A 26,237-nucleotide genomic window follows, 5' to 3' on the forward strand; every position below is an offset into this window, starting at 1 on the left:
CGAAAAGTTACGCGGAATTGGCTACTCGAACGTGTTAATCAGATACCAGACGAAAAAGTAACCATTAGATACTTATGAAGGGAAAAATAGTCTTTTCATAATTGGATCCGCCTGGCTTCCCTTATCCATTTCTCGGGTGCATTTAACAAGTTTGGTCGGTCTTATCTTCAACCATCGAGAGGATAAAATCTTACAGGGGGTTAGTCGTGGGAGAGTTCGAGAGATTTTAATGTATTTAGGTTTTCTCCTATTAGTCCTGAGGGAGTTTGAGGGAGTCTCTCCAAATCTCCGTTAGTCGTGGGGGAGTTTAGAGGAGTCTCCTAAACTCTCTAGAAAACACCTGTTAGTCGCTGGGGAGTTTAAGAAAAGCTCTTGAACTCCCTGTTAGTCATAAAACCCTACAATACTAGGGAGTTGGTTGCTTTGGGGAGTTCGAAGGAGTTTTTAGTGTATTTTGGTCTCACAACAAATCTCTCAAAAGAATAGAGATTTGGGAAGGAGTTTGGTGCGTAGAAAACCATAGGAGAAAGAAGAGGAAACGTTTTTTTCCAGATATGTTTTTTTTCTTCTTTGATCTCCATGATTGTTTTTAATAGTTTGATTTGTGTACTATTTTGATTGTTTTTCATATCTTTGATCTCCATGATTGTTTATTTTGATTGTGTGTATAGTTTTTTTTTGTGGGTACTCTCTCTCTCTGTCAAAACCCTAATTTGTGGTTCAAAAGATCTTGGTAAGAAATTGCATGATTTGATTATAATGATATCTTTAAATTAAACCGTTGGAATATGATGAAATTTGAGTATGTCGTAGTTTACCTTGTTATAGAAGTACAGTAAAATTTTCACGCGGATCAGGTCACGTTTGCTACTGCAAAGCTTGCACAATATATGACTATGGTCTGCTGAGTTTAAATCCCGAATAGGGGACTGATTCCTATTTATCTCATTCTCCGCTTATCGGACAAAGCTGAAATTTTAGTATGATGTTTGTATATATGAAGGTTACCTACTGTAGAAATTTCATGAAGTTCTGATCACTTTAGGTACACCAAAGTGTGAGAAATCCGGAACTGAATTCTGTATGCACGTATTGAAAGTAGTCGGGTTCTGAGTAATGTATCCTTTTAATGAACCGTTGGAATGCTATGATTTTTGAGTGTGTTGTGGAATATTGAGTTGTAAGTGTACCATAAAAATTTAAAGAGGATCAGGTAAGTATTAGTACTGCAAAGATTGGACAATCTGAAACTGTGTTCGGTGAAACAGAATTCCTTTACAGCTATCTTCATAATTTGTTATGTCATCATGCATTAATTGGCTTGCTACTTTGCATGGGTGTCATTGAGAATCACTATCACTTGTTAATTCATCTTATTTAGAGACATACTTCTATTCTATTCTATATGCCAAAGTTCAATACAGTGACGTACTTCATTCCGTATTGGCGTGTTTTAGCCAATTCATACGGTGCTTTTGTTATAATGATATCTTTAAATTAAACCGTTGGAATATGATGAAATTTGGGTATGTCGTAGTTTACCTTTTTATAGAAGTACAGTAAAACTTTCACGCGGATCAGGTCATGTTTGCTACTGCAAAGCTTGCACAATATATGACTATGGTCTGCTGAGTTTAAATCCCGAATAGTGGACTGATTCCTATTTATCTCATTCTCCGCTTATCGTACAAAGCTGAAATTTTAGTATGATGTTTGTATATATGAAGGTTTCCTACTGTAGAAATTTCATGAAGTTATGATCACTTTAGGTACACCAAAGTGTGAGAAATCCGGAACTGAATTCTGTATGCACGTATTGAAAGTAGTCGGGTTCTGAGTAATGTATCTTTTTAATGAACCGTTGGAATGCTATGATATTTGAGTGTGTTGTGGAATATTTAGTTTTAAGTGTACCTTAAAAATTTCAAGAGGATCAGGTAAGTATTAGTACTGCAAAGATTGGACAATCTGAAGCTGTGTTTCGGTGAAACAGAATTCCTTTACAGCTATCTTCATAATTTGTTCTGTCATCATGCATTAATTGGCTTTCTAATTTGCATGGGTGTCATTGAGAATCACTATCACTTGTTAAGTCCTCTTATTTAGACACATACTTCTCTTCTATTCTATATGCCAAAGTTCAATACAGTGGCGTACTTCATTCCTTATTGGCGTGTTTTAGCGAATTTATACGGTGCTTTTGTTGCAAGGAGTTTCTAAGGGATTTTCTTTGATTAACAATTTGGCTAAGTAGCTCTGCGTGTTAGTACTGTGTAATCGAGTATCACATTTTTTTATCATGTTTACATTAGACAGTTTGGTGTTATTACTATCCTTGCTTTGTTAAGTTCTAGTATTAGTCTAAGTACTAATGTAGCTAACATGTCACACCATAAAATGGAAAAATCCAGCCAACCTGCTGAAAACAACAACAAGAAAAAGAATGTTAGGAAGAATAAGAATACGAAACCGAAAACGGAAGTGACTACGAATTACAAACAATGGACAACTTGAGAGACTGAGAAATTATTGGAACTGTTGGTAGAAGCTACACTTGATAAGAAGAAAGACACTAGTGGATGTTTTACTAAGAGAATAGTGGAAGAGGAGATACTTCCAAAACTTAACCAAGCATGTGGTTGTGACAAATCTTTTGAGAACTATAAAGGGAAACATAGATGGCCGAAGACTAGATTTGGTCAATACCAGGATTTGTTTAAATCTTGTACTTCTGGATTCAGTTAGGATGATGCTAACAAGATGATTACTGGATCCGACGAGATGTGGAACAATTACTTTGAGGTATGTGTGTGATACTTACTGAAAACTAAATTTGATATTTTTTTCTTCTATTTTGTGCAGAGTTCTAATTCATGCTTTATCCTTTATTTATTTTTTGTATGTTAACAGAGCCATCCAAACCAAACTAACTTAAGGGAAGATAATGGTAAAGACTATGGTGACTTGCTTATTGTTTTTGGGAATAAATGTGCTTCTGGAAAAGTTACAGTTGATCTTACCCATGAGGGTACAAGTGCTAGAACCTGTGATAAGGAAGATGAACAAGATGATTACTTCGATGTTGATTATACTCAACGAGAGCAATATGATAATGCTTTTAACGTATCATACGTGGGATATGGCTTAGAGGAAAGTGATGAACAAGATAAAGAAAACTCAAGATATGAACACAAAGAAAATTCCTGTCAGAAAAACGGCACCAAAGAAAAGACCAAGGTGTGACATTGGTGACTCTTCTACATCAACTAATCCTACTGGGCAGTCTGATTATCTAGAGAAATTGATTGCCAACAGTTCATCGATTGCTTCTTCTATTGATTCAATGCATGCTCTTATTGCGAAAGAGAAAGAAGACCGCAAAATTGAAAAAGAAATGCGCAGAATTGATAAGGATAAGAAAGATAACCAAGTATGGGATCTTGTTTATGGCATGAATGAAATTTCTTTGGAAGATAAGCTGAAAGTAATTGAAATGCTGGACAACAATCACAAGAAGAACTTATTCATACGTTTTACTCCTGAAGAGAGAAAGTTGTGGATTGGTTCAAAGTTAAAAGCATAAACCTGTCATCTTTGCAAGTTTCTATTAGGTTTAATGGGCTTTTAGAGTTACAACATTTGATCGTTTTTCTTCATAACTATTAGTATTTAATTTTTCTTTTCTCCTAGTTGAGAACTTATTGTTATGGATTGATTGCTACTAATTTTTATGGGTTGACATCTTTATGGTTATTATGATTGAATTTATGAACTTTATATTCTATATGCTTATTTTCTATATACATATACTTTTATGCTTTTGAAATAATGATGATTCTAATAAAAAAAAGTACTTTTATCATCTTTTTAGGTGAACATGCTGATTTGGATTTATCTACTGATAGTGAAGATGAAGCCTTTGATACAGAAGAAGAAAGCAGTGATGATGAAGAGGTAAGCAGTAATAATGAATTTGAACTATCCATATTTTTGAATATACTTTCGGCGGTGCATTCATGGTTGATGGATATAATCAAGAAATTGCAATACATACAAAGTCAGCGTATTGAAAGACCAATGAGACGCCCAGTTACTTTGTTTGGATATAACTATATAAGGAGAGTTTTGCGTCAAGACCCAGAAGACTTTCGAAGAAGTTATAGGATGTACCCTAATATTTTTCTAAAACTATGTTGTATCATTAGAGAAACTACATCATTATGTGATACAAGATGTGTTTCTATTGAAGAAATGCTTGGTACATTTTTACTCGTTGTTGGCCAAAGTTCACGATATTGCACAATACGTGACACATTTGGTCGCTCTCGGTGGACAGTTAGTAAAAACTTCAACAGGATGTTGCGAGCTTTAAATTCTATAGCTCCGAGGATGATGGCTAAGCCAACAAGTGCAACTCCATTTAAAATTCGTGAGAGTACACGATTTTATCCTTACTTTAAGGATTGCATTGGAGATATGGACGGTACACATATCCCAGCAATGGTAGAGAAAAGAAATGCAGCCGTTTATCGGAATCGACATGGAATTACATCTCAAAATGTGTTAGCGGTTTGCAATTTCGACTTGGAGTTCATATACGTGCTCAGTGGATGGGAAGGGTCTGCTCATGATTCGAAAATACTTAACGACGCAATGACAAAAAGAAATGGACTGAAAATACTGCAAGGTAATTTTACTTTTATCTAATGTGAAGTTTTGAGTTTTTTGGTTAAGTTATATTCGGGTTCTACTTGACGAAGTTTTCTTTTTGTGTTTTATTCAGGTAAATATTACTTGGGGGATAGTGGGTTTGCAAACCGACGATATTGTTTAACACCATTTCGTGCCCAACGTTATCATTTGAAAGAATTTTCTGGTACGGGTAATCATGCGAAAAAGGCTGAAGAATTATTTAACATGCGTCATGCTTCTTTGAGGAATGTAGTTGAAAGATTGTTCGGTGTTGTGAAGTATCGTTTCTTGATCTTTAAGTCTCAACCTCCATTTCCGTATCAGGTGCAAGCGGAGATAATGACATCTTGTGCAGGCCTACACAACTTCTTACGAAAAGAATGTCGTTCAGATGAGTTTCCGGTCGAGGAAGAGGAAGAGGAAGATATCCATCCATCAACGCTTGTAAATGACGATGAAATTTTGACACAACAAACTCAAGAACAACAACGTCAAGAAGCTAATGCATGGAGAAAGAGTATAGCGGATGATATGTGGGAAAATGTTCGTGAACAAAGGGAGTTAGAATTGTATGGAGACCGTTAAATTGAAGTGAAAAAAAATTATCTCGTTGCACAAAATAACATACTATTGATACAGAGATATGATCATTTTCATTTATTTTTTTCTTTTGATTAAAGATCAATGTTATTTGCAAATAAGGGTTTATTGTTTCTTAAAAGAGAATGAGTTAGGAGTGAACTCTCTCAAACTCCCCCAAACTCCCTCTAATAAACTCTCTCAAACTCCCTACACTCCCTCAAACTCACTAAACTCAAAAACACAAAACTCTCTCAAACTCCCTACACTCTCTCAAACTCTCTCAAAATCCCTGAGATTTAAAATACACTCAACTCCCCCAAAATCACTCGAGGACTAACCCCCTGTTATTCTTCTTTATTCTTTTCTTTTCTTTTCTTCTTATCTTTATCTTTATCTTTCTTCTTCTTCTTCTTCTCTGCTCTTCCTCTGTAAGTGGAGAGTGATGAAATTGAGAGCGGGTTAGAGAGATTTTGGTTCATGAAACTGTTCGTAAGGTGACGGAGGTGATGTCGATGTGATTCGGGAAGGGGAAGATTATTGATTGTTAGGGTTTTGGCGTGAATCAGGGGAAGAGGAATTAGGGTTCTGAGTTTAGGTTTGGGTGCAAATGACGGTGATATGGAGTTGATAAAGATGAAAGATTAATAGGGTTATGGTTAATCGAAGTTGTAGAGTTGTTTTGTGGATTGAATAAAGAGCTAGCTAGGCTTTCTGGAAGAATTCCAAGAAAAATTCAAATATGAATTTGATACTCTAGAGGTTTAATTGGAGGTGGGTTTAACTCGAATTATGAGTTAAGGTTGAAGAATAGCTTGGAAACAGTAGTTAGGGTTTGAATCTGTGTTAGTGAAGGTAGGAGCAGAATTGTAAGTTGTAGTTGTGATGATGTAGTTGCAGGGAGTATGGATGACTGGTGGGTGGTCGCAAATCGAGTAACAAGAGGAGTTGTTCTCAATTGCAGGAATGAACTTATAATGGGGTAACTGTTCCTCTTAGTTAACTTAGTAGTGTTGATTGATTTTTATTACTGAATTTATGAGTTTATGGATGATGATGAATATATTATGAAATTGTATGTTGAGATAGGAACAGTGTGGAATGGTTATGTGGCTGTAACTTGGTCTTTGATGTGAATTGCATAAAGAGAAAAGAGGGCGTTGCTACTATTAGAAGAATTTGGGTATGGTTTTGAAACTGATTGTATTCAGGAAGTCGAGGTTTGAGGAATTCGATCACAAATGCTTGAGTTGAATTGTCTTTGAGGTAATTGTTTTATGAGTATTAATTTGTTCAAGTTTTTTATTGAATTTATGAGTTTCTTAATGAATTAAGAATTTACATGGAATTGTTGGTGGTTGTGGATGTGAGTTGTATGAGATGTATGTATATTTGAAAAGGAAGTTGATTAAGAAGATTATGATGTTTGATGAAGGGGACTGTAATTGAAGTAAGATTCTGTGGTTGTTGATAATTCTATGGTGAATTGATGAAATTGTGTTGAATGACAGTGAAGGAGGTAATGAGAATTGATAGTGGTCATACGTGCTGGGAAGAACTGGGGTTTTTTTTTATTGCAGCTGGTGATGGTGGCTATAGATGAATGCTTAGGGCTTTGCAGAATTTGTTTAGCTCAAATGGTTGCAGTAAATGAGCCTGGTGATAATGTATCTAAAGAACTAGAATTGCAGGTGGTATGCAGTGGCAGATGAGATGGAGGTGGAGTTAACATTTTGGTGGAGTTGGATAATAGAGTCTCAAGTAAATGGGTTTGCTGGTGGACTGGAGTTGTGTAATTGAAACTGTAAGTTATTATGCAGGTGGTAGTAATTAGGGAAGATGTGGTTGATATAGTGATGGTGCTGATGTGTTTTGTTTGATTGTGCAATCCAGGGAAGAGCTCATAGTGGTTCTAGGATTGATTGTGTTGAGTTAAGATTGAACAGAATGGTAATGGTGGTAAGTTAGTATAGTACTGTTGGGATGGATTGTGTATGAATGAACTGTGGATGTTTATTGTAAAGAGCTGGAACTGGATATGGTGTTGTCTGTGATGAATGATTAACTGCAAGTGGCCATATGAAGTAGATTTGTAGTTGTAGATAAATGTAATGAGTTGCAAGTAGTGGTGGTATTGAATTTTAGTTGTAATTGATCTGAAACTGGTGGTGATTCAGTTTAGTGGAATGTGTTGCTAAAAGCTACAATTACAGCTAATAAGAGTTCCTATTTGTAAATGAAATTCAATGTTGTTTACCATTTGAATTCAAGTTGAATTGCTAAAATAGGAGATGAGAATGTAAGAAACATAATTGAAGGTTTTCTGCAATAGAAGTTTGCATATTAGTCATCCCAGTCAGATGTTTGTTTAGCTGACTAGTTTTGCTGACTTAGTTAATATAACTGAGTCGAGTTGAACCGTTAACCTGAGTTGAATCATTTTGACTCAGTGAACCTTGGACTCAGTTGACCAGGACCTTGACCTTTAACTGACGTTGACTGTTAGTTGAACCATTTGACCGCCGTTGACCATTAGTAACCGTTAGACGGACCAGCCTTGTGTATTGGGCTTGCTTCATAGACTTGGGCTTATGACTAGTTAACCTAGATTGATGTTTGGACCCCTTATGGTCCGAATTAGCCTTCGACTTATTCTACAAAGTTGTAGACATTCATAAGACTTAGCTAATAGACTATAGAACCAACCTAACGGAGTTAGTAAATCTTTAGATATGCAAGAGATGGATAATGAAGATGTGTTAAACCACAAATGGGCTTAGAACCATTAAATAGAATTGTATGATTCTTGTGTGAGCCTTTTTGGCTAAACTCTTAGAGTTCTTGTATGATTAACAGTTAGTCTATTAACAACGATCGATTCAAAGGATGAACCAGTGGATCATGGATCTCGAGGTAGGCGTGGCTTGTCATCAAAAGAGGTGGGAATACATTTGACTCTTTTGTAAACATTGTTGTTTCTATTACAAAAGTTTATTCTTAACAAACTCATGCATTATCTGTCTATGCATTCCATGTTTTGTTTAAATTGCATTACTATACTTCTGTTGATTCTTTGAATCTTTCCATGGTTTGGAAAGGACTTGTAATGTTTGTTTGTCATATGAATTGTTATGGGAAATAAGAATTTCCACTTGTGGTGTATAGGATACGCTCCTTCACATTTATATCTACATGAATTCAGCTTTTACGCCTATATCGGTCGATAGTTTGCGAGTTCGGAATTGTCGACATCCATATTTACGATAAGGTGTGGATTTGCGAGTTCAGAATCGCACAACCATAGTATACATTGTTTGAAGAAGGAGTTTGTCCATATACATGTTTGTTTACTTCTGTGAGGATATGCTCTTTCACATTTATACCTAGAGCTTTTATGATATATTGGTCGACAATTTGCGAGTTCGGAATTGTCGACATCCATATTTACGATTAGGTGTGGATTTGCGAGTTCGGAATTGCACAACCATAGTATACATTGTTTGAAGAAAGAGCTTGTCCGTATTCGTGTTTGTGTATCTCAGCGACTTGGTCACTATTTAATGTCTGAGAAAACATTATTTTTTTTCTTAATCTTGTTTATGATTACTTGGAAGTTAAATGTTAACGATTCCCACTTTCATTTTTCAGAGACAGATCAGAGTTGCACAGCGAAAGCCACAAGTGTTGACTTCGTTAATTAGTTAACTTCCGCTATGTTTATTATGTTGTTTATTGTATCTGTAAACCAATTGACTATTATATATGTATCATTTGAGAGAAGTTCATGTATATATATTTTGAGTGGGGTTAGTTTTGGGATAAATTTTGTAGCAGATTTCTTAATTGAATGTTTAAGTATTTGAATTAGATTCGTAGTGCCTCTTTATTTAGTTAATCTCTTGGATTAGTCAGGTGCTAGCTTAGGGGGCGCTACAGATCTCACCCACAACCAAGAGTTGCTACAGACCCAAAGTCGAAGACTTGATAAACAAATCTGTCTCACACAGAAAAGTCTATTGGAATAGATAAATCTGTCTCCCACTGAAATACCTATGAGTTTTGTTCCGTCTTTTGATAAATCAAGGTGCACGGGAACCAATTGATAAACCAGACTTATATTCCCTAAGAACAACATAGTATTATCAATCACCTCATAATAATCTTAATCATATGGAAGCGAAACAAGATATTGTGGAATCATAAACGATGTGACGAAGATGTTTGTGACTTCTTTTAATCTTACCTATTGGAGATAAATCTCAAGAAAATCTTAGCAAAGATAATACTCAATCACGATAGTAGATGTAAGATCAGAACACGCAACTACAAAGAAAATAGTTAGGGTCTGGCTTCACAATCCCAATGAAGTCTTCAAGTCGTTAACCTACTGGGTTCGTGAAAAACCTAAGGTTAAAGTAGAATCGACTCTAGTCGCAACTAGTACCACACCGAAGGTGTAGGGATTAGGTTTCCAAGTTGCTAGAGTTCTCCCTTATATACTTTTCAAATCTGGGTTTGCAATTAAGTTACCTTGGTAACAAAGCATTCAATATTCACCGTTAGATGAAAACCTGATTAAACTCAAGCTAATATCTTTCAACCGTTAGATCGAACTTAACTTGTTATACACAAATGAAATGTACCTTCATTTAGGTTTGAATAACCATACCTAAACGTGTACACCAGGTTGGATCAAAAGTAGTTAACCTAAGTTAGCTATAGGAAAACTCTCATATCAACCTTATTCATCTTAACTACAACCAGTTCAAATGACTCAAATGAAACTAGTTATAGAGTTGTTCAATTGCTATATTCTCATAGAAGTATACAAGAACACAATTGAAGCAAAATCGGTTTGATTCACTCGAATCAATTCATGAACATTATAGCCACGGTTTGCAAAGATTGCATTCCTTATTATATAAATGTATTAGTTCATGAACAAACCGATTCTAGAACTTTAACTACTCAAGTATGCAAACGAGTACGCATACTTAAGTATCCGGACTGAGTTTGGGTTCGCCAGTATGCGAATAGGCACGCATACCTCCAAACACAACATAAATTCCCGGACCCAAACCATACACCAGTACGCGTACCGGGATGTGTACTTAGGTATCCGGACTTTCACAAACCAACAGGTACGCATACGGGTATGCATACTATGGTTCTCGGACATGGATTACATATATGCAATTACACATACTATGATTATTTCCAATTGTTCTAAACTCTATTTCAATCATTGAAACATTCTTAGAGAACTAAAATATTTTTTTTCACGAATTATTAGCATCAAAGCAATTTTCAAGTTATTGAAATAATCATTACGAAACATTCCAAGACTACACCAAATGATTATATCGCACAAGAGAAAATTATGCTAAGGCCCAACCCATGGATTACCTATAATATCAAGCCCTCAATTAAAAGAAATTGAAATCTAGTCCCTGAAATATTAAAAGACATTGATACCCTTATGCATATTGTCAGGCCCATAATTAAAAAAAAAAACATTTTTCAACAAGAACCCCTAGAGCTCCGATTTTCTCGGGTCTAGGGTTTGGAAAACTCTTGTTGGTTTTCATCGTTTTTGGTTGTCTTTAGGACGATCAAGATGGTGAATCCAGCAACTGATCCTCTTGACAAGCTTAATAATATTTCTGGTTTCGTTGGTGATCAACTGATTATGCACGATGGAAATCTGATTTCGTGGACTTCTTTGCTAATGGCGTCTGTTTATATATTAGGGATTGTGCATCAAGATAATTTTCCTACAACTGGCGCAGATATTGACATTTTATTCATGGATTTCAATGGTGCGTGTGCAGATTTTATGCAGAATCATCTCGTTAAAGAGGGTTTTACAGTTTTTTGGATTAATAACTTACAGTTTTTTAAGGTTTCGGTAACCCTAAAAATTTTCTACCGAAGCTTAGAGTTTTATTCCATATGCGTTAATTTGATATGGTTCAGAGATGCTAATGACCCAAGGGCCATGCCCTTATATCCAATTCTATGGTATTTAAGTCTAAAACTCTTTAGATTTTAGTTTATGTGGGACTATTGTTTTATCTATTCAAATGAAAAAACAAGTAGTGGGCAATAGGTCTAGAGATAAAAACATAATCCATGCAAATTTGGTATAACAAAACCGTTTTTTCTAACAATCCCCCACATGAATGATAAAACATATCGAAGAAATACGAGAAAACATCATACATCAATATTAGGCTAAGGTGTCCCAGAGATTGAACCTTAACTTAGTGAGACGTTACCGAAACTGCTTGTTGTTACGGTGAACACAATGTCTTGAACCGCCAACAGTGAGTGCAATTCAGAAATAACAACCACACTTTGATGTCTCAAAGAAAAAGAAAGCTGCCAAGCTCTTGCCGTTGGGCCCGTTTTGGCCGTGGGCTAAATCCCGGACTTAATGAATGTCTCTAGAGAAAAATCTCAAATTCTCATAGGAAGCGGCCCCACTTCCAACATCCACATAGGTGAGTCCATTAAGAGTGTCCTGCCACACTCCGCTTTAAGCAAAGTCATGGAACTCATTAAGATCTTGACAGATCACCCTAAAACATGCAGGCAGCACTATCATACGGTTACACCATAGGGAGGGACAAAGATAGTGCTCTCTTTACATCACCAAAAATTAGTTATCTCATTGTACATTCATAAGGTTGAGTGTCCTTCTTGGCGATTTATTTTATGAGCTTGAGTCCCATCCCTTTCGATGTGGATCTAAATACCTCTCTAGATAACCCTTTCGTCAAAGGATCTGCAATATTCTCTTTAGACCTCACAAAGTCTATAGAGATGATACCAGTAGAGAGTAGTTGTTTCACTGTCTTGTGTCTTCTTTGAAGATATATAGATTTTCCGTTGTATACACTATTCTTTGCGCATCCAATAGCAGCTTGACTGTCACAGTGGATTGCGATCGAAGACACAGGCTTGGGACAAAGTGGAATTCCTCCCAGGAAACCTTGTATCCATTCATCTTCCTCCCCAACTATCTCCAAGGCTATAAACTCAGACTCCATGGTTGATCGAGCAATACATGTCTGTTTGGAAGACTTCCATGACACAGACGCACCACCAAGTGTGAAGATGTACCCACTAGTGGATTTGCACTCATCTGAGTTTTATATCCAGTTAGCATCACAGTACCCTTCCAGCACAGCAGGATACTTCCCAAAACTTAAGCAATAGTTTGAAGTTCCTCTCAGGTACCTTAGAACTCTGTAGAGAGCATTCCAGTGATCCTGCCCAGGGTTGCAAGTGTACCTGCTTAATCTACTCACAGTGTAGGCAATATCAGGTCTTGTACAGTTCATTAAATACATAAGACTTCCAATAACACGAGAATACTCAAGTTGATAAATGCCTTCACCCTTGTTCTTTTTCAATTTACAATTGGGATCATAAGGAGTAGTTGCAGGTTAGCATTTTCATGATTAAATCTCTTAAGAACAGTTTCAACATAATGAGATTGACTAAGACTATATCCATCAGACATCTTTCTGATTTTCATCCCTAAGATTACATCAGCTGGGCCTAAGTCTTTCATGTCAAAGTTTTCGTTAAGCATGCTTTTAGTGGTACTAATACTATCAAGGTTACTACCTAATATGAGCATATCATCAACATATAGGCACATAATAACATGAGAATCATCCACAGATTTAATGTAAACACATTTATCAGATTCATTAACCTTGAAGCCATTAGATATCATTACATGATTAAATTTTTCATGCCACTGTTTAGGTGCTTGTTTTAAACCATATAAGGATTTTTTCAGTTTGCATACTTTATCTTCATAACCTTTCACAACAAAACCTTCAGGTTGGTCCATATAAATTTCTTCATTCAATTCACCATATAAAAAAGGAGTTTTAACATCCATCTGATGTATATGCAAATCATAAATAGAAGCAATAACAATCAGCATCCGGATAGAAGTGATTCTTGTGACCGGTGAATAGGTATCAAAGAAATCTAATCCTTCTTGTTTTCTATACCCCTTAGATACCAACCTAGCTTTGTGTTTTTCTATAGTTCAATCTGTTCTATGTTTTCTTTTGAAGACCCACTTGCAACCTATGGTTTTACTACCAGGAGGTAAGTCTACAAGCTCCCAAGTTTCATTTTTTTGAATGAAATCCCACTCATTATTTGAAGCTTCTTCCCAGAAGGGAGCTTCCGGAGAGGTCAAAGCTTCCTTATAAGTTTGGGGTTCAGACTCTACCGTGAGAGTCACAAAATCGGGACCGAAACTTTTCTCGGTTCTGACCCTCTTACTTCTTCTAGGTTCGGTTTCAGCATCTAGAGACATGGGTTGACTAGTCGAAGGAACATCTGAGAGATCATCACGGACCCTTTTATGAGGTCCAGACCCTAAAGGGAAAATGTGTTCGAAAAACACTGCATCTCTCGATTCCATTATGGTGTTCTCACCAATTACCATGAACCTATAAGCACTAGTGTGCTCAGGATATCCAAGGAAAACACAATCTACAGTTTTAGGTCCTATTTTGGTTTTCTTGGAACGAGGAGTGGCCACCTTGGCCAAACACCCCCACACTTTAAAGTATGCATAGGACGGTTGTCTTCCTTTCCATAACTCATATGGAGTTTTGTCGGATTTCTTAAATGGAACTCGGTTCAAGATATAGCATGCAGAGAGAATTGCTTCCCCCCACAGGTTCGAAGGTAGCCCTGAACTAGCTAACATAGCGTTCACCATATCTATGAGTGTTCGGTTTTTCCTTTCAGCTACTCCATTCGACTCAGGTGAAGAAGGTGCAGTAGTTTCATGAATGGTGCCATTTAGTTTGCAGAATTCTCCTATAGGTATCACATACTCACCTCCTCGGTCTGACCTAAGAGTTTTAATAGTAACACCTCTTTGGTTTTCTACTTCAATTTTATATAATTTGAAAGCGTCTAAGGCTTCATCTTTACTTCTAAGAAGATAAACCTGACAGTATCTTGAGTGATCATCTATAAAAGTGATGTACCAAATTTTACCTCCTCTAGTTGGGGTTGATTTCAAATCTCCCAAATCCGAGTGGATTAATTCTAGGGGAGCTGTACTACGTTCAACCCTTTTGTTGAAGGGTTTTCTTGCATATTTAGATTCAACACAAATTTCACATTTATGACCTCTGTCAAAGTTTATTTTAGGAATGCATCCTAATTTAGCAGGTCTTTCAATGGATTTGAAATTAACATGTCCTAGTCTATCATGCCAAACATGTAAGGAGTCACAAACATAAGCAGATGAAGATGCATTGTCATTCAAGTTCAAAGAAAGTACACTAAGCTTAATCATGTTTTCAGTGACATATCCTTTTCCTACGAAGTCACCACCCTTAGAGATTACAACTTTGTTAGACTCGGCTACAAATTTAAAACCTTTCCCAAGTAAGATGGTTTCTGAGATAAGATTCTTGCATATGTCCGGGACGTGATACACGTGATTCAATGCAAGAGTTTTTCCTGAAGTGAGCTTCATTTCAACCTTGCCTTTTCCTACCACTTTAGAGGTAGAAGAGTTTCCCATAAACAATTTCTCATCGTCTCCTACTTTGTTATAAGAGGAGAAAGCATTTCTGAACTTACAGACATGCCTGGTGGCTCCATAATCAAGCCACCAGTCTCTCACATTGGTCACATTAGAGACAAGGTTGACTTCAGACACCATGCCAGTAAAATATCCAGAATCATCTACTACGTTTGCTTTATTTTTCTGTTTAGGATCATTTTTGGTCTTTTTAGGTGCCCTACAATCTTTGGCCATAAGACCAGTTTTCCCACAGTTATAGCAGTCGCCTTTGATGGTGTTTTTGGAGACACCACCCTTTGGATTTAGATGGTTACCTTTGGAGTTACGTTGTTTGTTACGTTTACCATTTTTACTGGATTCTCCGTGCCTTTTCTTTGACGCAACATCATCGTCCAGGACATGATCTTTGTTGGACATGTCTTTGCTCAACATCAGGCTTTTGTCCTTGGAGCACAGAAGTTCCTCCACCTGGATCTTTTTCCCCAGCTCCACCATGGTGATTTCGCGATTCTTGTGTCGCAGCCTCCTCTTGTACCCGTTCCATGAGGGTGGTAGCTTTTCAATTACTGGAGATACTTGTAGAGATTCATCAATATGCATTCCTTCAGCAAGAATGTCGTTGATGAGTAGCTGGAGTTCGACGAATTGTTCTATAACAGGCTTTTCATCAGTCATCTTATATTCCAGGAACCTAGATACCAAGAACTTCTTGCTTCCAGCAGCCTCTGCAAGATATTTTTCTTCTAGGGCTTCCCATAAATCAAAAGCAGTAAAATTCTCTTTTGCATTATAAAAGTCGTACAAGGAGTCATCCAAACAGTTAAGAATGTGGTTTTTGCACATGTAATTCTTCCTAGTCCACCTATCCAGTCTATCTTCATAGCCACGGTCATGAAGCCTTCTTGAGGGTCTTTCTAAGGCAACTTCATCTAGCCTTTGGTCTTTTAAGAAGAATAACATTTTGGACTGCCATCGTTTAAAATCTTTGCCACTAAACTTTGGGGGTTTGTCTACAGTACTCTTTCCCATATTGTTACAAAAAATATAGTAAAGAGGATATTGCCTTTAGATTGTTGGGGAAATAACTAATAATGTAACTCAGAAGAAGATACTTAGCTCAAACCGATGCTGCTGGAGATGCACAGAAAATGTAGAGGAACGTATACGATACGCTGTCCTAAAGGCAATATCGCCTGCTACTCCGCTGAGATGCTATAGCAGTTGGCGAGTCACCTCCAGGATACAACTAATGATAGTACCCCTCAATGAAGCATACAAAGAGAGTACCCTTAGAACTTGGCAGTGTTAGCAAAAGCTAAAAACAGAGAAACTATAAAACTTATTTTCTGAAAGCAGAGGGAGAGCAGAAGAAGATATGTTTCTCTGTTGTATTTTAAATGAGCTCAAGAATCCTCCCTTATATAGTGTTTAAGACGTTACAAACGAGAGGAAAAATGCATGCAACAAAACCATGCGTATGACAGAAATACTGGTAATGTTTGGTTGAAAACAGTGTTGCTTTTGTCAGGCTTAGAGCAGTGTGTTGTCAAGAAGCCAAGCCAAACACGTACGGACAAGAAAGCCAAAACAAATACGTACAGACAAGAAAGCCAGGACAAACACGTGCAGACAAGGAAGGTAAGACAAACACGTACAGACAAGAAAGCCAAGACAACCATGTGCAGACAAAGAAGAAGATTCTTCTACATGTGTGTAAAACACGTACCAAAATTTTTAGCAAAAAGATAGGATCTAATGAACCCACACCCACACCCAAACCCGAACCCGAGCCCGACCGACTGGCGGCGGCGTGGGTGCTTCTGTGCGAAGCACCGCGCGTACGGGAAAGGCAACCTTGCCCTAGTCTAGGCCTTCCCCCCTCACACAAAAGTCTAATGACCCAAGGGCCACGCCCTTATAGCCAATTCTATGGTATTTAAGTCTAAAACTCTTTAGATTTTAGTCTATGTGGGACTTTTGTTTTATCTATTCAAATGAAAAAACAAGTAGTGGGCAATAGGTCTAGATATCAAAACATAATCCATGCAAATTTGGTATAACAAAACCGTTTTTTCTAACAATCCTCCACATGAATGATAAAACATATCGAAGAAATACGAGAAAACATCATACATCAATATTAGGCTAAGGTGTACCAGAGATTGAACCTTAACTTAGTGAGACGTTACCGGAACTGCTTGTTGTTACGGTGAACACAATGTCTTGAACCGCCAACAGTGAGTGCAATTAAGAAATAACAACCACACTTTGATGTCTCAAAGAAAAAGAAAGATGCCAAGCTCTTGTCGTTGTGCCCGTTTTGGCCGTGGGCTAAATCCCGGACTTAATGAATGTCTCTAGAGAAAAAGCTCAAATTCGCATAGGAAGCGGCCCCACTTCCAACATCCACATAGGTGAGTCCATTAAGAGTGTCCTGCCACACTCCGCTTTAATCAAAGTCATGGAACTCATTAAGATCTTGACAGATCATCCTAAAACATGCAGGCAACACTATCATACGGTTACACCATAGGGAGGGACAAAGATAGTGCTCTCTTTACATCACCAAAAATTAGTTATCTCATTGAACCTTATTCTTGGAGCTCCATTCACAAGGTTGAGTGTCCTTCTTGGAGATTTATTTTATGAGCTTGAGTCCCATCCCCTTCGATGTGGATCTAAATACCTCTCTAGATAACCCTTTTGTCAAAGGATATGCAATATTCTCTTTAGACCTCACAAAGTCTATAGAGATGATACCAGTAGAGAGTAGTTGTTTCACTGTCTTGTGTCTTCTTTGAAGATGTATAGATTTTCCGTTGTATACACTATTCTTTGCGCATCTAATAGCAGCTTGACTGTCACAGTGGATTGCGATCGAAGACACAGGCTTGGGCCAGAGTGGAATTCCTCCCAGGAAACCTGGTATCCATTCAGCTTCCTCCCCAGCTTTCTCCAAGGCTATAAACTCAGACTCCATGGTTGATCGAGCAATACATGTCTGTTTGGAAGACTTCCATGACACAGACGCACCACCAAGTGTGAAGATGTACCCACTAGTGGATTTGCACTCAACTGAGTCTGATATCCAGTTAGCATCACAGTACCCTTCCAGCACAGCAGGATACTTCCCAAAACTTAAGCAATAGTTTGAAGTTCCTCTCAGGTACCTTAGAACTCTGTAGAGAGCATTCCAGTGATCCTGCCCAGGGTTGCAAGTGTACCTGCTTAATCTACTCACAGTGTAGGCAATATCAGGTCTTGTACAGTTCATTAAATACATAAGACTGCCAATAACACGAGAATACTCAAGTTGATAAATGCCTTCACCCTTGTTCTTTTTCAATTTACAATTGGGATCATAAGGAGTAGTTGCAGGTTTAGCATTTTCATGATTAAATCTCTTAAGAACAGTTTCAACATAATGAGATTGACTAAGACTATATCCATCAGACATCATTCTGATTTTCATCCCTAAGATTACATCAGCAGGTCCTAAGTCTTTCATGTCAAAGTTTTCGTTAAGCATGCTTTTAGTGGTATTAATACTATCAAGGTTACTACCTAATATGAGCATATCATCAACATATAGGCACACAATAACATGAGAATCATCCACAGATTTAATGTAAACACATTTATCAGATTCATTAACCTTGAAGCCATTAGATATCATTACATGATTAAATTTTTCATGCCACTGTTTAGGTGCTTGTTTTAAACCATACAAGGATTTTTTCAGTTTGCATACTTTATCTTCATAACCTTTCACAACAAAACCTTCAGGTTGGTCCATATAAATTTCTTCATTCAATTCACCATATAAAAAAGCAGTTTTAACATCCATCTGATGTATATGCAAATCATAAATAGAAGCAATAGCAATCAGCATCCGGATAGAAGTGATTCTTGTGACCGGTGAATAGGTATCAAAGAAATCTAATCTTTCTTGTTGTCTATACCCCTTAGCTACCAACCTAGCTTTGTGTTTTTCTATAGTTCCATCTGTTCTAAATTTCCTTTTGAAGACCCACTTGCAACCTATGGTTTTACTACCAGGAGGTAAGTCTACAAGCTCCCAAGTTTCATTTTGTTGAATAGAATCCCACTCATTATTTGAAGCTTCTTCCCAGAAGGGAGCTTCCGGAGAGGTCAAAGCTTCCTTATAAGTTTGGGGTTCAGACTCTACCGTGAGAGTCACAAAATCGGGACCGAAACTTTTCTCGGTTCTGACCCTCTTACTTCTTCTAGGTTCGGTTTCAGCATCTAGAGACGGGGGTTGACTAGTCGAAGGAATATCTGAGAGATCATCGCGGACCCTTTTATGAGGTCCAGACCCTAAAGGGAAAATGTGTTCGAAAAACACTGCATCTCTCGATTCCATTATGGTGTTCTCACCAATTACCATGAACCTATAAGCACTAGTGTGCTCAGGATATCCTAGGAAAACACAATCTACAGTTTTAGGTCCTATTTTGTTTTTCTTGGAACGAGGAGTGGCCACCTTGGCCAAACACCCCCACACTTTAAAGTATGCATAGGACGGTTGTCTTCCTTTCCATAACTCATATGGAGTTTTGTCGGATTTCTTAAATGGAACTCGGTTCATGATATAGCATGCAGAGAGAATTGCTTCCCCCCACAGGTTCGAAGGTAGCCCTGAACTAGCTAACATAGCGTTCACCATATCTATGAGTGTTCGGTTTTTCCTTTCAGCTACTCCATTCGACTCAGGTGAAGAAGGTGCAGTAGTTTCATGAATGATGCAATTAAGTTTGCAGAATTATCCTATAGGTATCACATACTCACCTCCTCGGTCTGACCTAAGAGTTTTAATAGTAACACCTCTTTGGTTTTCTACTTCAAGTTTATATAATTTTAAGGGGCTAAGGCTTCATCTTTACTTCTAAGAAGATAATCCTGACAGTATCTTGAGTGATCATCTATAAAAGTGATGTACCATTTTTTACCTCCTCTAGTTGGGGTTGATTTCAAATCTCCCAAATCTGAGTGGATTAATTCTAGGGGAGTTGTACTACGTTCAACCCTAGGGTTTTCTCATATATTTAGATTCAACACAAATTTCACATTTATGACCTCTGTTAAAGTTTATTTTAGGAATGCATCCTAATTTAGCAAGTCTTTCAATGGATTTGAAATTAACATGTCCTAGTCTATCATGCCAAACATGTGAGGAGTCACAAACATAAGCATAAGAAGATGCATTGTCATTCAAGTTCAAAGAAAGTACACTAAGCTTAATCATGTTTTCAGTGACGTATCCTTTTCCTACGAAGTCACCACCCTTAGAGATTACAACTTTGTTAGACTCGGCTACAAATTTAAAACCTTTCCCAAATAAGATGGTTTCTGAGATAAGATTCTTGCATATGTCCGGGACGTGATACACGTCATTCAATGCGAGAGTTTTTCCTGAAGTGAGCTTCATTTCAACCTTGCCTTTTCCTACCACTTTAGAGGTAGAAGAGTTTCCCATAAACAATTTCTCATCGTCTCCTACTTTGTTATAGGAGGAGAAAGCATTTCTGAACTTACATACATGCCTGGTGGCTCCAGAATCAAGCCACCAGTCTCTCACATTGGTCACATTAGAGACAAGGTTGACTTCAGACACCATGCCAGTAAAATATCCAGAATCATCTACTACGTTTGCTTTATTTTTCTGTTTAGGATCATTTTTGGTCTTTTTAGGTGCCCTACAGTCTTTGGCCATATGACCAGGTTTTCCACAGTTATAGCAGTCGCCTTTGATGGTGTTTTTGGAGACACCACCCTTTGGCTTTAGATGGTTACCTTTGGAGTTACGTTGTTTGTTACGTTTACCATTTTTACTGGATTCTCCGTGCCTTTTATTTGACGCAACATCATCGTCCAGGACATGAGCTTTGTTGGACATGTCTTTGCTCAGCATCAGGCTTTTGTCCTTGGAGCACAGAAGTTCCTCCACCTGGATCTTTTTCCCCAGCTCCACCATGGTGATTTCGCGATTCTTGTGGCGCAGCCTCCTCTTGTACTCGTTCCATGAGGGTGGTAGCTTTTCAATTACTGGAGATACTTGTAGAGATTCATCAATATGCATTCCTTCAACAAGAATTTCGTTGATGAGTAGCTGGAGTTCGACGAATTTTTCTACAACAGGCTTTTCATCATTCATCTTATATTCCAGGAACCTAGCTACCAAGAACTTCTTGCTTCCAGCAGCCTTTGCAAGATATTTTTCTTCTAGGGCTTCCCATAAATCAAAAGCAGTAAAATTCTCTTTTGCATTATAAAAGTCGTACAAGAAGTCATCCAAACAATTAAGAATGTGGTGTTTGCACATGTAATTCTTCCTAGTCCACCTATCCAGTCTATCTTCATAGCCACGGTCATGAAGCCTTCTTGAGGGTCTTTCTAAGGCAACTTCATCTAGCCTTTGGTCTTTTAAGAAGAATAACATTTTGGACTGCCATCGTTTAAAATCTTTGCCACTAAACTTTGGGGGTTTGTCTACAGTACTCTTTCCCATATTGTTACAAAAAATATAGTAAAGAGGATATTGCCTTTAGATTGTTGGGGAAATAACTAATAATGTAACTCAGAAGAAGATACTTAGCTCAAACCGATGCTGCTGGAGATGCACAGAAAATGTAGAGGAACGTATACGATACGCTGTCCTAAAGGAAATATCGCCTGCTACTCCGCTGAGATGCTATAGCAGTTGGCGAGTCACCTCCAGGATACAACTACTGATAGTACCCCTCAATGAAGCATACAAAGAGAGTACCCTTAGAACTTGGCAGTGTTAGCAAAAGCTAAAAACAGAGAAACTAGAAAACTTATTTTCTGAAAGCAGAGGGAGAGCAGAAGAAGAGATGTTTCTCTGTTGTATTTTAAATGAGCTCAAGAATCCTCCCTTATATAGTGTTTAAGACGTTACAAACGAGAGGAAAAATGCATGCAACAAAACCATGCATATGACAGAAATACTGGTAATGTTTGGTTGAAAACAGTGTTGCTTTTGTCAGGCTTAGAGCAGTGTGTTGTCAAGAAGCCAAGCCAAACACGTACGGACAAGAAAGCCAAAACAAATACGTACAGACAAGAAAGCCAGGACAAACACGTGCAGACAAGGAAGGTAAGACAAACACGTACAGACAAGAAAGCCAAGACAACCATGTGCAGACAAAGAAGAAGATTCTTCTACATGTGTGTAAAACACGTACCAAAATTTTTAGCAAAAAGATAGGATCTAATGAACCCACACCCACACCCAAACCCGAACCCGAGCCCGACCGACCGGCGGCGGCGTGGGTGCTTCTGTGCGAAGCACCGCGCGTACGGGAAAGGCAACCTTGCCCTAGTCTAGGCCTTCCCCCTCACATCATGGGTTATCTATGGTTTTTATACTTTTGAAGGTGACGGTGCTTATTTAAAGATTAATATGAAGCTTGAATTTTGTCTCGTTGCTTTGAAGATTTTTGCTATACACAGCAATGCTTATATCTTGGTTGCTGTTTAAAGTGAATCGTATGATTCTCTGCTGAATTTGAAGATGCTTCTTGTTCAGAAATTATATGAATGGCTTTTAGCTGATGATAACTCAAGCTATGTGTCACTTCGAGCTACAGTTTTTGTAGCCTTTTCTGGAGAAGATTTCAAGTTAATTATGCACTTATTTGTGACCAAGGGGTGGTTTGTCCGTAGCCTGGCAGTAATTGCTGCATGTGGTTATTGTGGAGTCTACTCTTTTTTCCGTGGAGTTGTGGGCTTTTGTTGCATATTATTTGGTGATTCGCTTGCTGTAGCTATATGCTACAAATTTTTGAAGATATATCAGTTCAACTTATCGACTAGTAAGGTCTCTATCCATATAATCTGTGGTTATACCTTGCTTTTCTTCGTGGTTAGCGAGTTTTTCTTGCTTTTCCACACCCGCAGTGGGGTTCTTTCTCATGGCCTGACAGCTTTTGTTGCATGCGGAAACCGTGGTAGTATTTACTGATTCTTGTGCGCAGTGGAATTCTTTTTTGTTGCGTCACACCTTGCAAGCAGCGGAACTTTTTTACCAAAGCCTGACAGCATATTGAAGATGCTGCATGTGGACACTTTGGTGTTTTGCTGCTTCACGCCTCTGAGAGCAGTGAGCTTTGCTTATTGTTGGCCTTTTTTGAAGATTTCGGGGCTTTTCTACTGGTGGCTATTAGCAATTTTGCTTTATGGCCTGTTTTCAAGACTGACAATGCAATTTTGAGTTCTTGGATCTCGAACTCAATAAAAGTTTACAAGTTGTTAATTCTTTCAAGCGGCAAAACTTTGGCCAAAGCCTGGAAGCATATCGAAGATGCTGCATGTGGATACTTTGGTGTTTTGCTACTTCACGTCTCTGAAAACAGTGAGCTTTGCTTGCTGTTGGGATTTTTTGAAGATTACGGGGTTTATCTATGCTATAGAACTATTTTCGCATTGAAAATTATAATGATTTCAATGGAGCTCAACAGAAGTTTGCATATGCAAGTACAAATTGAAGTATATGGCATTGGGTTCTTTAGAGCTCAATTCAATATTACGGGCGCGATGTTAAACTAGATGGCCTTGTTTTTCAAGGTTTTATTTGGTATGATTTGAAGATATTTTGAAGTTTTGAAAGCATAGATTTTGAAGTCTAAGGCGGAAAGGTGTTTGGCAGCATTCTTGAATCAACATATGGAGCGTTAGCCATGTTCTCTAGAAGACCCTGTTAGATACTTCTTTGTTTTACTTTTCTGTTTTCTAGCTTTCTGGGCTTTTTCCCTTGCACTGAAGTTTTTACTTTTCTTGCACCCCTTTGGTTTATGGGGGTCTGGGGGCCTTCTGATCCCTTTTTGTAATCTTGTTGGTTACGATTTTTGCTCATAATAGACCGTTAATTGACCGAGTAAAAAAAAAAACAAGTCCATAATTAAACAAAATTTAAATTTAGACCCAAAATTATTAAAATATAGTCTGATGATGTTCTAACCACCACCAACCACCTCCGAGCACTACCACCGTCAAACATCCTCCGACCACCACCGCCAGCCACCTCCGCCCACCACCTCCGACCACCACTGCCTCCCACCACCGCAGCCAACCGCCGCCACCACCCACCACCACCAACCACCTCCCACCACCACCAACATATGGATGTGTATCCGGAAGTTACACATGGATATGACATGTGTATCCGGAAGTTACACATTCATATAAAATGTGTAATGCAAAGTTACACTTGTACATAAATATGTACTTTGTAGTTACACATGTGTATCTACAAGTTACACATGCATATGGAATGTGTCATAAAAAGTTACACATGCACATGGATGTGTACTCATTAGTTATACATCAAAACTACGGAAAAAGTGACAGCAATGCAGTTTTCTACTTTCATTATTATTGCTTTAATATTACAATACTTTTTTTTTTCTGTTTATCAACATTAGTAATTGGGTGTTATTAAACACAATAAACGTGTTAAAACACTAGACATATAAAACGGAATCCTAAAAATACGCCACAATATCATAAAATAGTAATGTTCCCTTTCCTTCTTGTCTTTCTCCATTCCAAAATGCTTCCATATATGTCTATAAAAAAAATAAACACCAACAGGATTAGGTTGGATGAACATCATAAATTCTAACCTTTAGGTTAGGATCACCATGATTATCAAGTGATTCATCGCCTACATGTTTTATCGATGAGATTATATTAAGATCGCAAAAGAAGATATCAAACTAGTGTGCTTCCAGTGACAAGGGAGTTAGAAACAAGTCAGTTTCAAGAAAAACTAAAAATATTTAGTACCTCAAGTTTAATGAAAGGGTTATGATTAGTTGTTTCGTCTTCCAATGTGCTTTGGATCAAGAACTGCAGTGGTACTTTTTTTCTGGCAGATTCGACTACAAAATTCTAAAAACATAAGAATCGAACATGATTAAAGAGATATACCAATCGAAAGAGTTAAGGAAGATATGAATACTTATATATATATTATTTTTTTTGCTGAATCACATTTTTTTATTTATTGACCAACAAAAAAATACAAAGGTTACTATATTTTCAAATACAGAAGCAAAGGTAAAAAATCAAAAAGGATGACTAAAATCAGATAATTTTAGTAACTAATTCAAGTCCCTATTTTTAAATGATCTAGTACCTGGAGTTCATGTTCATTATTCCACCTGGTGCCTTTTATTCTTACACTGTTGTCTTGCAGTGTCTTCATGATTCTGTTTCTGAAGGTGTGCATATGAGCATTACCTCCCTCAAAGAAGATTTTGTTTCTTTGAAACCATAGATCCTTCATAGTGTTACAGGCTGTAGTAATCCACACCTCTTTAATGATAGGACTTTGTTTTTTGTTGCAGAGAAGATATCAGAGAAGGAGAGTGGCCTTGAGAATTTAAAGATGTGGCATATCCAATTCCAAATCCGTATACTGAAATTACAGCTGCACAGAGTATGTTCCAGATAATCCTGCTCTGATTTGCAAACACAACATCTAGATGGCATTTCATACCCCTGTTTTCTTTTTATATCATCATCAACATAAATTCTCTGTAACAACTTCCAAATATTACTTGCAATACGTGGATGTAAAGAATATCTCCATATATGAGAAGACCATGTTACTTTATGTTCCTTGAATCTTAACTTATCCACTGCCATTGATGTATGAAATTTTCAACTTCTATGCAAATGACACACTATTGAATCAGCTCCACTGTTAATATTAGGCATTTTGTCAGTCTGCAAATGCTGTTGCAGTTGAGTACGGATATGCCATTCATTATCAATAATCAAATCTTGGACTTTTAACTGCATATTATTATGAACAAAATCTGTATAACCTACTTCATGAATTAAAGGATATGATCCATACCATGTATCAAACCACACCGAGATGTTATTACCATTGCCAACACACCATGTAATGTCTTCTTGTAATGCAGTCCAAGCCCATTGTAATCCTGCTCTTACTGAAGATAACTTCCATCCTGAGAACCAGATTCCATACTTATTTTTGAATTTAGCTGTAAAGAAAAGTGCCCATTCATCTGAAGAAGAAATCAATTTCCACATCATTTTCATAAGCAAAGCTCTATTAATAATTTCTAGTCTTCTAATTCCCATGCCACCTTCATCATATGGAACACAAACTTTCTTCCAAGATAGAGTCTTATACTTTCTCACATCACCATCCCCTGACCATAAGAAGTTTCTTATTAATCTTTCACAAATTTTAATGATGGAAGATGGCCATTTGTAAATTGCCATATTATATAAAGGATAACTGCACAAGACTGATTTAATGAGCACTAGTCTATCATGAAATGATAATAACTTCTCTTTCCAAGCTGCA

The 26,237-nt window shown here is 37.4% G+C and overlaps 1 protein-coding gene and 1 long non-coding RNA gene across 2 annotated transcripts; both read left to right on the forward strand.

The window, feature by feature from the left end:
- Positions 1-4,392: 4,392 nt before the first annotated feature.
- LOC113291938 lies at positions 4,393-5,223 on the forward strand (the record flags this gene model as incomplete). The annotated part of the gene is made up of 2 exons (XM_026541418.1): positions 4,393-4,663; positions 5,078-5,223. Coding segments are annotated over exons 1-2 (417 nt in total), but the record flags the coding sequence as incomplete, so codon positions are not given.
- A 371-nt stretch (positions 5,224-5,594) lies between these two features.
- LOC113289852 lies at positions 5,595-7,536 on the forward strand. Its single transcript, XR_003331162.1, has 2 exons — positions 5,595-6,253; positions 6,361-7,536. It is a non-coding gene; the product is annotated as an uncharacterized LOC113289852 (long non-coding RNA).
- Positions 7,537-26,237: the final 18,701 nt, after the last annotated feature.

This window comes from Papaver somniferum, chromosome 6, assembly GCF_003573695.1.
Source record: "Papaver somniferum cultivar HN1 chromosome 6, ASM357369v1, whole genome shotgun sequence".
Taxonomy (NCBI): domain Eukaryota; kingdom Viridiplantae; phylum Streptophyta; class Magnoliopsida; order Ranunculales; family Papaveraceae; genus Papaver; species Papaver somniferum.